This window comes from Polypterus senegalus, chromosome 6, assembly GCF_016835505.1.
Source record: "Polypterus senegalus isolate Bchr_013 chromosome 6, ASM1683550v1, whole genome shotgun sequence".
In the NCBI taxonomy this organism is placed as follows: Eukaryota; Metazoa; Chordata; class Cladistia; order Polypteriformes; family Polypteridae; genus Polypterus; species Polypterus senegalus.
The window spans coordinates 83,885,823-83,899,145 of record NC_053159.1 but is presented as its reverse complement, the minus strand read 5'-3'; the positions used below and the strand labels follow the sequence as shown (position 1 = coordinate 83,899,145).

The following is a 13,323-nucleotide window of genomic DNA, read 5'->3' as shown; positions in this document are numbered from 1 at the left end:
TGTGTGTCTCCTATATGATATATTTAACTGATATTTTTTATCGTAACAACCAACGATTTATACAGGAAAATAATGACTATTAACAAGGTTGCCCAAACTTTTGCATCCCACTGTATATACTGTGTGGTACACCAATTGCTGCTACTGTAAAAATGCTACTTTATAGTAATATTAATAGGAAATGGTGTAACTATGCAGCTAAAAATAACTGCAGGAGGTTGTTTTAGAAACATTCTGATACTGGTTTTACATTTTTAAAATATTTATTGTGATTTTATTGTCTTATAGTTATGATGATTAATAGACCAAAAAAATACGTGGTGCACCCAGGTGGTTCAAAGGTTGATCAAAACATTATACTTTGTTTTCTTACATGCACAGATGAAAACCAGGTTCACACCAGACATAATGGAAATTGAAATTCACACTGGTTTAGCACTACTACATTCTAATCCCAAGAATGGCATTGTCTTTGTGGAGTCTGCATGTTCTCTGCATGTCTAATTGTATTTTCTTTGAATTTCAAATAAGACATACATACAGTGCATCCAGAAAGTATTTACATCGCATCACTTTTTCCACATTTTGTTATGTTACAGCCTTATTCCAAAATGGATTAAATTCATTTTTTTTCCTCAGAATTCTACACACAACACCCCATAATGATAACGTTAAAAAAAGTTTACTTGAGATTTTTGCAAATTTATTAAAAATAAAAAAATTGAGAAAACACATGTACGTAAGTATTCATAGCCTTTGCCATGAAGCTCAAAATTGAGCTCAGGTGCAACCTGTTTCACCTGATCATCCTTGAGATGTTTCTGCAGCTTAATTGGACACCACCTGTGGTAAACTCAGTTGATTGGACATGATTTGGAAAGGCACACACCTGTCTATATAAGGTCCCACAGTTGACAGTTCATGTCAGAGCACAAACCAAGCATGAAGTCAAAGGAATTGTCTGTAGACCTCCAAGACAGGATTGTCTCAAGGCACAAATCTGGGGATGGTTACAGAAAAATTTCTGCTGCTTTGAAGGTCCGAATGAGCACAGTGGCCTCAATCATCTGTTAGTGGAAGAAGTTCGAAACCACCAGTACTCTTCCTAGAGCTGGTCGGCCGTCAAAACTGAGCGATCGGGGGAGAAGGGCCTTAGTCAGGGAGGTGACCAAGAACCCGATGGTCACTCTGTCAGAGCTCCATAGGTCCTCTGTGGAGAGAGGAGAACATTCCAGAAGGACAACCATCTCTGCAGCAATCCACCAATCAGGCCTGTATGGTTGAGTGGCCAGGCAGAGGCCATTCCTTAGTAAAAGGCACATGGCAGCCCACCTGGAGTTTGCCAAAAGGCACCTGAAAGACTCTCAGACCATGAGAAACAAAACTCTCTGGTCTGATGAGGCAAAGATTGAACTCTTTGGTGTGAATGCCAGACGTCACATTTGGAGGAAACCAGGCACCGCTCATCACCAGGCCAATGCCATCCCTACAGTGAAGCATGGTGGTGGCAGCATCATGCTGTGGGGATGTTTTTCAGTGGCAGGAACTGGGAGATTAGTCAGGATAAAGGGAAAGATGACGGCAGCAATGTACAGAGACATCCTGGATGAAAACCTGCTCCAGAGCGCTCTTGACCTCAGACTGGGGCGACTGTTCATCTTTCAGCAGGACAACGACCCTAAGCACACAGCCAATATATCAAAAGAGTGGCTTCAAGACAACTCTGTGAATGTCCTTGTGTGGCCCAGCCAGAGCCCAGACTTGAATCCGATTGAACATCTCTGGAGAGATCTTAAAATAGCTGTGCACCAACGCTTCCCGTCCCACCTGATGGAGCTTGAGAGGTGCTACAAAGAGGAACGGGCGAAACTGGCCAAGGATAGGTGTGCCAAGCTTGTGGCACCATATTCAAAAAGACTTGAGGCTGTAATTGCTGCCAAAGGTGCATCGACAAAGAAATGAGCAAAGGCTGTGAATACTTATGTACATGTGATTTCTCAGTTTTTTTGTTTTTAATAAATTTGCAAAAACCTCAATTAAACTTTTTTACATTGTCATTATGGGGTGTTGTGTGTAGAATTCTGAGGAAAAAAATTAATTAAATCCATTTTGGAATAAGGCTGTAAAATAAAATGTGGAAAAATGATGTGCTGTGAATACTTTCTGGATGTACTGTATATAATAAATTGAAGGATTATTGGCTTCTGCCTTCTGAATAGTGAATTGCAAACACATAACTGCTTCCCCATATTTGCATATTTTGCAAATTCACAAAGCTCAACAATTGAAACCAGGCGTTATCTGTGAACTATGTTATGTCTAATATTCTCTCATTCTCCCTCACAAACTCTTGGAACCATTGACAGCATGCCTCTCTTTTTTCCTTATCGGATGCCTTCTGTTCCTGAACAACAGTGAATCCAGTTTTCTTTTCTTTGCAACCCTCTGACATGTCAAATATGACCTTCCCGTCTCTTGGACAAAGCATTGTAAAGGTTTCATTAGCGATCACTGGAGATGACTGCAGACGTCATCCACAATGTGTTGTGACATTTTTGGTTGGCTTCCAGTATGCTCAGGCAGCACTGAAGTTCTGAATAAGATGTTTCGACTATGTTTCCCTAACACTGTACTTCTTCCTGAACAGTATCTGAGACTACTTGATGGAACTGGTACCCTAATACATCTACACAAGAAACACCCTCTACTCAGTTGTGTATGCCATGCTTCCCTGTACTGAATTTAGAGAAGAACTGCCAATACATTAACTTTGTGTGCACAGGATCTTGCTGTAGGCATCAGTTCTGCAGACAGACGCCGATGTTCTGCCACCTTATGCCTCATTTATTTGTACATTTATCCAGAAATACTGTGATCTTTATTTTGCTTGGATTGCTTCTTTATTAAAACAGTTATACATCATAACTTGAGGCCCCACCCATTAGAATCACCCAGTACATGACCTATGCCAAATGCTACTGTTAAGGTACTGAATGTTCAATGAGCAAAAATGACAAGAACACTTGATGCCTGCGAAGTTCACAGCCAGTTGATGTAACATGCTCAGGGTTCTACAATACTTCAGAAGTGTTTATCCAGGCTTCCATCTGGAATCCTTTTATTCTACTCTTCTTGTAGTACGTGATTCACAATTTAATAGAAAATGTTAAGATATTATAAATTATCCTAGCATATGTATAAGTGAAGGTATCAAAGTCCATTCATGCCCGAAAATGTGCTTCTGCTCCTTGGCTGGTGTTTGTCTTGTTACTTTGGTAAGGAAGGCCCTAGCTGCATATGGCATTTTATTGGTAAATTTGGATTCAGAAACTGACTTACTGATGAGTAATGGTAAAGCAAAGAGAGAGAATAATTTTAATTTTTTTTTAAATTTAAAAGCAGAGAATACAAGGGCACTGTTATAATTTAAATGCCAAACAACTATAAAATATAAGTTTTTAAAAATGCATCAGGGATGCCAGGCGCGATGACCCGGCCGGGACGCCTTGAGGGACTGAAAGAGGGTGTGCGCCCATCTGGGCTCATTTGGGGGCCACGGGTTGGGGCCTTGGAAGCCCAACCCTGTAGGGGCCCGTGGTCACCGCCAGGGGGCGCCCTGATTCTTGAGAACCCTGGACCTTAGTACTTCCGCCACACCAGGAAGTGCTGGGGAGAAGAGGAGCAGGGACACCCGGAATGCTTCCGGAAGTACAGCCGGCACTTCCGCCACACAGGGGCGTGTCGGCGGGTGATTGCCGGGGAGCACCTGGAGCATATCCGGGTGAGGATGAAAGGGGCTGCCTCCCTTCATTCGAGGCTAGAGTCGGGTGGAAGAAGGACTAAGCAGGAGAAGAGAGTGTGGAGGCGGTCTGAAGAAGGCATTGTGTGGTATTGGCCAGGACTGTGGGTACTTTGAGGGGTTTGTGTGCACAGACTTTGTAAATAGTTGTTTGTAAATAAACGTGTGGTGGTGGAAACCAACATGTCTGCCTGTCTGTGCCCGGGTAACATTCACAAATGTTAAAACAATTCTTTAAAAGTCTTTTCTTGGACATATGCACAATATGTCTTGATGAGCCACTGATCACTACAGAACTTAATTCAGAACATGCACTGTCAGGCCAGAAATGTTTTTTTAGCTCTGTTACCTGTTTGCCCTTAAAATATGCTTTGCTGATGCAGACTAGAGAATTATTAATTTAGCAATGGTTCAGATGTCATCTGCCTGATACAGACCAGGAGTGCATTTGGGGTTGGAGTATATCCCATCTCTAGCAGTCAACCTTTAAATCCCAGCTTAGGTCCCCATTGCCAGGTCTTCTGCAATCCTTTGAAGCCAAGATGAGCTGCACAGTTCCCCTTCCGCCAATCTCTCAGCATCCGCGGCAACACCACATATAGGGCTGCTCCTACTCCCAGGCAAACACTCAGTAGAAGGACCCATTCCACAGTCTCCAGCCTCTACAACCCTGAGCCAACCCGGAGCCCCACACCCAACCATCTGCCTCACTCAGTTCAGCACAGGCGCTCTCCCTGTCTCCATCTCTGCCTCTCTCTTACTGGCCAGTCTATTTTCTCCTTTCATTCCTCCGTGCCGGTTCCCCCTTAAATACCTCCATGGGGGCAGTGTCTCAGTCGCACAACATTGAAAGCCGATGAAGCAATCGCCTCAATTACCTCCCCAACCTCTCGCAGCTGCGTGAGCATCCTCAACCACGAAGATCTAGCCAGCCATTCAGTTATTTATTTATTTATTTATTTATTTTAAAATAGGGCTCCTAATTGTTAAGCCACAGACCCACTATTCCACAATGTTTTAATCTCTGCCTAAAACATGCCTCTCATTTCTTACACTGTGCCATTCTTCTCCATGCACAATATGATGCCTCAGATTCCTTTTTCTCAGTTTTATTAATCCACTTTCTTTATTGTACAAGCTAATATTCCTGCCTTCTCTTTCTCCTAAAGTCTTCTTGTCCGTTCTTCGTTTACAGGACTGATACAGTATGTCAGATTCTTTAACTACCATAATACTGCGGTTAAAGAAGCACTTCAATTTTTAGTTTGTCAATTTATTTGCAATGTGCATTTCTTAAAGAACATTGTACATTTTCATCTAATCATGAATATTGTACTATTATGCTAAATGTTAGCTGAGATTTATCTAAGTAATATTTTGTTGCAGCAGTGAATTCATTAGTGGAGAATGTGTGACAAGATGAGTAGAGTTTTTATATTTGAAGGCTTTGAAACATCAGGATAAATCAATGTAATAATGAAAACAGTAATTTTGTGGAAAGAAAAAATACTCAAAGTCTGGAATCAACAGTAAAAAAATAAAGAAATAATAAACAAACCATATGTTCTGTGTTGGGTAAAGAAATTCATTAGCCCCCTTGAAAATTCCTTCTCTGTTTTTTTGGTGTTGTTACCATTTCCTTTAGTTTTAATGAAATAATGTAAAATTGTGGTTCTGAAGTTCAGGCCTGGAGCACTCAGTGGCTGTAGGATTTTATTCTAAGGGATTTCACAAAGAGCAAGTCGTTTAACATGTATTTGGTCTAATTGTTTAAAGAGTTGGTTCGTTTTTTTCTTCTCTTATTATGCAGTGCTAAAAGTACAAAAGAGTGAAATTTGCATTTTGTTTTTGAGATAGCTTTAAAAGTTTAACACTATTTTGTCATTTGGGATGAAACCTACTGCAGAAGTGAACCCCAAGGCTGACCTTGAGAACCAGTGATGTTACTTGTAAAAATAATCACTTTCTAAATCAATTAGTTTGAATTTATGCCCTACTGAATTTTTTTTTTATTTCTTTTTATTTAAATAGGTAAATACTGGCGATCAGTCCAGCGCCACTCATCAACAGTGAGTTACTCATTGATTGAAGCTCAGAAATGTGAGACGGAGGAAGCAGAGACTGTAACTGCCATGGCTTCCCTATCAGTAGGAGTCAAAAGTATGGAAAAGAGGTAAGCATGTTGTGCCTGCAGTTTTCACTGCCGGTTGCTCCTTATGTGATGTTTACATGCAAGTACCCTTTTGTATTTCTTAATATGATTATTCTGTGTTGTCCAATCAGTCTTATTTCTTCTGAATTACCCTACAGAATTTCTACAAACAGACTTCTTTCTTTTCCAATACTAAGAAGCATGTCTTGTCTAGTATGCCCCTCATTTTGTCCCCTCTCTATCTAAACCTCGCCAGTTTTGTCTTAATCTGCAAAAAAAAAATTTAAGAACAGATTAAAGTTGTTTAAAGAATGATGCAAAATTCAAAGAAACAGGATGACAACATGCCAGTATGTGTCAATATATCATTCTACCCTTATGAATTAGGGTAAAACATTTTCTTTGGGCTCTAAACAGAAAAAAGTAAAGTAGCTGCTGCTTTTTTAAAGTTATTTGAAAACTGAAATCATTAGAAATAATGTTGTTGAAGCTCTGTTAAAAACGTCAGTTTTCAAAGGTGACCTGTCATAAACTGCCACCACTAGCTAAAGCTGACTCATCATTTTAGAAAAAAAATTCATAAATATGAATGTTTCAGATTGTTATCAATGCATACGTAATGTTTGCTTCTGTGTTGTTCCCTTGTTATTTAGTTGGTTAATTTACAAACATATGATGCAAACCTAACCACTTTATAAGTACTGTACTCGCTTGCAAATACATTGATATTCCATCTCAGATACTTAAGATGGCCTGCTGTTGGGCTTGTCTTGGATAAACATAACTATTTTCCTGTAATGTAAGCCCTTCTTGAGGCAATTTAATAAATATATTTTAATTTTATGCCTAATAACCTTTAAATTGTGATGTGACTGCAATTTCTTGTGCATAACATCAAACAGCAGAGATAAACCCAAAGCCAAAAGTCCTGTCATTTCAAATAAACACAAGCTTGCCTTAATTCATTACTGCCAGGATGTGTACAGCATCCTCCAACACGCAGTGTCATTGAAGTGGATCCTGGCAAATTGGGAGCCTATAACTCAAATGAATGAAGTTTTGAGATTGAAGATAAATGGTTCAAACGTTTTGACAGAGACAGTTGTAAAGATGAAGGAACATAAAATACATTCGTATAAGTAATAAAAATACAATGATACCTTAAATTGCGAAGTAGATACATTCTGAGAAAGTACTTTGTTATGAAAAACTTGCTAGGAAATAATAACATGTTTGTTGGATTTATCATTATTGAAAGTACTTTGAAAGGTTGCCTTGTTGCTAATTTTATTTTTACTATGTTTTAAATACTAGGTGTAAAGCCGAATCTAATAAAAATATCAGGTGCACAAGGTCCAAAAGAAAATCAGTTCTTCGTGTTTTTTTAAAAGAGTTTTGCAGGTGCTTGCCTGATAGTCAATTAAATATCTTACATTGTCTGCAGGCCAGAAGATGAACCAATGGAAGAGGAACCACCACTGTAGAAGCCAACTGGACCAGTCCCTTGACGTCAATGGTTCAGAGTCCTTCTTGCGTCTCTGACACAAGTCTGCCAGGAAACAACAATTTAATTTCCTGTTTCTGCTCACTACGCCAGCATCCTGTTGTTGTCTTCATTCAAGGTCTGGCGATACAAGAATGAAAGTGAGGAAGAAAAAAATGATGTCTGGAAAGCAGATGAAAAAGTAAAAAAAAAAAAAATGTGTTCCATTCATTCAGAGTTCTGAAATGAAAGGCAGCCGTAGTGGTTGTTTTTGGCAGAGTACGCAGACAATTTCAGTCAGAAATAAAAATGGTCTAAATGTGAAAGCTGGTGCTTTAACCTTTTAACTATGGTTTTTATGACCTGGAATGGCCAATGTTACACATGGTAGATTTTTTAAGTGGATCTTAATCTATTTACAAGCAGTTGATGATTACATATATTACAAAAAAGACAACTTTGTTCTGATGATAAAACAGCAAAAATAAAACAACATAAAATGGTTTCCAGGAGTGAGGACTATAACTGAAGGTGTGGGCTTCAGGCTCAAAAAATCTTTGAAGAATGAGAGTTTGTGCCTTTCTTGACCTGATGGATTTCTTGTTGAATTCAGAAGAACAATGCCTTAAACAAATTGCATAAAAGAACAATCTCTCCCTTCCCTCCAGAAAAGCCCTCCTTTTGGACACAAGATTGGAAATGTTAGAAACCATGATGGTGGAAAAGCAAAGGAGGTACAACATGCTCCACATGTTTACTGAAGGAGTGGAATGGACAATGGCTTGTATTTAAGAATTTCTCTGAAAATTCCTTGTTTTATTTTTTTTCTTTATTTTTTTCCCTTTTCTCCATTTAAATTGAAGCACTAAAAGCAGTTTGTAAGGTAGTTGCCAGTTATGGAGGTGGGTAAACATGGTTGGAACAGCTGAAACATGTTGGCTCAGTTTTTAACATTTAGCATACATTTTCTTGTGTTGTGTAGCTAACAACACTGACTAGAGATACATTTCAGGTTTTTAAAGCATGTACCTTTTAGTACAACTTGTCAGTTTTTCAAATCGTAGAATGTCTTTAATGGGGGTTGGAAACATAATAATAACACAACTAAAGCATGATATGTTGCTTCCAGCTAATGACCGTTAATAATGTAAGGTAGTCCAAGCAGAGATCCTTAGCTTTATGTATATTTTATACAATCTAACAATATAAACCTTAATGGGTATTGTGAAATTGCAATGTAAATACAGTAACATTGCTGACCAATATTTAAAAAAAAAATACACACATACATATATATATATATATATAGATATAGATATATATATATATATATATATATATATATATATATATATATAGATATAGATATAGATAGATAGATAGATAGACTGCTTGTAATAATCTACATGTTACATTTTCCCCCAAGGATATTTAACACATTGTCCTCTTCCAGTACAATATTAATAACAGTAAGCATAGTTCAGCATGATTAAACATGGATGCACTTGTCTTTTTGCACAGCTTACTAGTCTGATTGCTTTTTTCAGTCTCCTGTGTCATCCAAGGATAATCCTTTAACAATAATAACAGTGAAAAGAATGTGAATGTGCCATTGAGCACCAGCACATCATGTTATAGTGGCATTTTTGCTTTATGTTTTTTCTTCTTTTTTGGTTCTGTTTCAGGAACTTGACAGTGCCTGCAGGACTGATCTGGTCTTGCATATTAGCATGACAAATGGTTTCTAACATAAGATGCATGATATCTGAAGGTACTTACTCACTATATGTTTGTATAAATATATATATATATATATATATATATATTATACATATTTATATATATATATATATATATATATATATATATATATATATATACATAAATATACAGTATATGCCAAGCTCTATCTCCATGCAACCCTAAATTGGATAAGAAGGTTCATTAAGTAGATGGAAGGAGACATTGATACCCATACATTGTCCAAAACTTGTGAGTAATGGCTTTATTCAGGCAGTATTGGAGCACAGTGGTCAAGGATGAAGTTAGCGATCCAACTAATGTTTAGCCACCTGGCAACTACCTTAAGCATTAATTTGTAGTCTTATTTCAATCATTTTGCTTATATTATTAATAACATTAGGGAAAATATTAAGAATTTACATTCTTTTTTTTCCTACTGCACATAAGACCATCAAAGCATTCTTTGTGAAGTTTTCCCTTTTATTTTATTTTGCCAGTACTTTTTTGGTTAATTCTATATTTCTGGTCTTGACCTGTAAGAAATTTTACCTTGTTAATAATTTGTATGTATTTTTTTTTTAATTTGGCTTTTTATTTTTCCTGTGCAATTAATAGTTTGAAAAAGAAAACATTCTGTAGGCTTCAAACAGCTGGTGGCAGTTTTGAGCATAAATTCAAAACGTGAAACATGTATTGCTTGTGGTTAGGTGGGAGGGTTGGGGATGGGGGAGTTTATTTCTACTTTGTATAATGATTCCAAACAATTGTATATTTACTATATGTTCTGTTCATAGTACATTTATATAAAAATGCAGTCTTCTTAAAAAAAAGGAAAAAAAAAAAGGTAACGTAAGAAAAAAGTCTCACAAGGTGATATTCTATACCCTTAACCAAGTCAGGTTAGGCGCTTTCTCATATTTAAACTGCACTGTTGTGGGTTTCCATGGCATACAAAAACTAGCATTAAAACATGCTTTTATTTAGTTTGTTTATTTTTGACTGTTTCTTTATTTAAAAAATAGTTTCTACTCAAGGCATCCAAATGTTCAGAAAATAACACCGTTATAATACTTTGTCCACAGCTCAAAAGTCACATTTTGTTTTGAAGCATTCCTTTCCCCAGCAGGGTTTTTGGGTATAGCTGCTTTGTTAAGCTATACTGTACTAATTTAATGAAATCAGAAAAGTCATGTTAGTTTAGCTAAATGACAACAGCAAGTGTATCCTACTACAGCTACGGCAAAATCTGTAGTGAAGCTGTGATTAAACAGCAGTTACACACGATGTGTGGGAAGGTGGCTGGCCAGCTTACCACGTTGTGTGCGTGCATGTGTGCATGCATGCGTTTGTGGGGATGGGTTTGAGCTGTTCATTAATCGTCCGTTGAAACATTTCTGGGGGCTGCACATCTTTAGTAAAATTTCATTTTTTGAGCCTATAGGATACATTTTCAAACTGCTATCAGGCAATATTGCCAAATATATTTTTTTCTTTTTCTGATTTTTTGACTTTTATCCCTGCTGCCTGAGACCGCCAGTTTTTATCTATTGAGGCAGAGTCCTGCATTATAAAGCTAAGTTACCAATAGTAGGCAAAGCAATGGAAAAATGTCAGCACCTGCCAGTACATTTAACTGTCAACTGCACCAACACTGTAAACCTCTTTAAATGTTTTGAATATTTGCATTTGAACTGCAAGGTTCTTCTGCAGCTGTACTTGCAAGTACACATCTGCCCAGTATAGTCATCTCATTCAGCCTTCGTAGCGTCTCATCCAAGTTGTTAGCGCATTTTATATCATTTCTGCCTCTCTACACCATTGTCGGCATGACTCCAACTGATTTAGCCCTCGTTGCGCCATTTCTCTAACCTGACGCAACTTTTTTTGTTTAAGTACTTTAGCTCTTTGTGATCCCACCTGTCCATGCAAGAGCCCAGTGTGTCCATTAAAGTGTCTGCTATGCAGAGAAGAGAATGCGTGTTTAATTGATACGGATTACAGAGCGTTGCCTACACAAAGGCTTTCATTGCTAGTTTAGTTGTTGCTGGTTGTGTGCATAATCATGATAATATTTCACTTTGATTTAAATTTATATTTTCTGCCTAGTTCAAGTAAAATATATATTTGGCTGGTCTGTGCGATAGTGTAAATGGCTTTCTCTTAGCCCTGTTTAGTTCATGAAGTTTTTCATTTTACAAGAAAGTAAATGTCTCTCATAGGTAAATGTTCTGAGCGTTGACAGCTCCCCATACTCCATCAAGAGTAGAAGTGCCATTGTTGCTTTGTGATCCGACAAAGATTGAGCAAGCTTACTTTACCAAAAATGTAAAATTAACTCTAAAAATGAATTTTAAAGAGCAAGATTGCTTCAGGATGTGCTCTAGAGATATATATTTTAACAATATAAATGTTTAGTTTATGATTTACACTTTCAAATCATATGTAAAGTACAAACAATCTATTTAATTTGGAGTATTTACAAATGTAAATGTACCCACACCATGAAATGTATTTTCATATAATCCATAATAGTTTAAAAATACAACTGCTTGAAATCTACATTATATTATTTAAAAATTATTTTGTAATCGGGGCTCTCTGCCAAATGCAAAAATCTGTGTGTCTCATCTGAAAGCCTGACGATCAAAACAAATCTAAAGATGCCAAATATGATACCTTTTCCAGTTTCCTCCTCAGTCTTATATTTTAAGATGATTTGACATTTTAATGCTGACCATAATACGAATTAAAACTAATTTTAAAAGGGGGGGGTGGTAAAGACATGCCCAAAGCATACACCATGATCATCATCAACATGGTGGGCTGAAGGTGGAATATGCTTGCCATGGTAAGCTGAGGAATTTTGTTTTACTCATTTGTTGTTTTGTTATATATATATATATTTGTTGAACTGATGCTTTTTCCTTGGCGCCTAATATTGGTTCAATTCACTGACCAGAGCTGGACAAGACGTTTCCTGGAATGTCATACCTCTGACGTGAAGAGAGGTTTATTGTAGTGCTGTCTGGGTTAGGGCACATTTTTGCCCATTTTTGCTTCTACATTTATCCCCAGGGAAGTTTACCAACGGCCACACGTACTTAAAGTATGTTAGAGGAAAAGAAACTATTGATTTTAACTTTAAAACCACCCGAGGATGTATTAAGCATGTTAACTAGTGTGTGTGCGTGTGTGTGTTTCCAACTTTGAAAAGAACCTGTTTATTACAAACGACACGCTTAGCTGTCTGGCAAGTGACAGCATTCTTAGCTAACCTTTACTTAGATGTCACTGTCTGAAAGTTTTTTTAAGCGTGATTACCAGAACATTCCTTTTTATTTGAAATTTCACGTGTCCATTTTTTTTAAATTGCTGCCTTCATTGAAGAATATATTTTACATTTGTACTTTATTTTCTGTTTTCTCTTTTGCATGGTTTGTTCGCTGGCATGCCTGATGATTGTCCTTGTAATATATTTGCACAATGGAATAGCACTGGAGGACTTTGGTTTTATGGCATCTACAAAAGTACAGGATTGGGATATTTTGTATTTTTATTTTTTGGTCAGAAGGAGAACGAAAGATGTTCTTTATGTCTTCAATAAGAAAACAAAATGTGCTTTTTTAATTGTAAAAACTGAACTACTTAAACATTTGAGAATTTTACAGAATCTTTAGCACTTGTGACCTACAAAGGATAGATTTTATTGTATTTATGTAGAAAATGTTTTAGGTAAACTACACAGAAACACAACAGACTGCCTGTATTTTGTTTGTTTTATTGTGTTCTTTTTCAGGTTTAGTAGGTGGGGAAAGGGGAAGGGGTCGGAGATTGTATTAGCAACATCTGGAGTCACTTAGCACTCTACTGGTTTGTTCTGCCACCTCACAATTGTATACCCATTCATCGCACTTCAGCAAGTAAAATGATAAGCAACCACTGTGGTTTGGGACAAAAAAAAAGATCTACATGACAAATAAAAGTGATGTAATTGTGAAAGTTTGCTTTTTCTGCGGAACCCTCATTCTCCTCCAACCTCTCACTCAGTCCCTGTCAAGGAAAAAATATTGCATTCCAAGTTTGTCTCTTTAGTGTTTCATATCAAAATCCATCTTTTTAAAAGAAAAGACACTAATGTAACTACTT

General features: G+C 37.2%; 1 protein-coding gene across 7 annotated transcripts in view; it reads left to right on the top strand.

The window, feature by feature from the left end:
• hdac4 (histone deacetylase 4) overlaps positions 1 to 8,714 on the top strand; it is a 532,842-nt gene extending 524,128 nt beyond the window's left edge. For all 7 annotated transcript variants that reach the window (XM_039756441.1, XM_039756439.1, XM_039756440.1 and 4 more), the window contains 2 exons: positions 5,831 to 5,972; positions 7,396 to 8,714. In XM_039756441.1, the coding sequence (XP_039612375.1) occupies positions 5,831 to 5,972; positions 7,396 to 7,435 (182 nt within the window). In that variant the 3' untranslated portion in view covers positions 7,436 to 8,714. The remainder of the gene's footprint in view (positions 1 to 5,830; positions 5,973 to 7,395) is intronic.
• Positions 8,715 to 13,323: the final 4,609 nt, after the last annotated feature.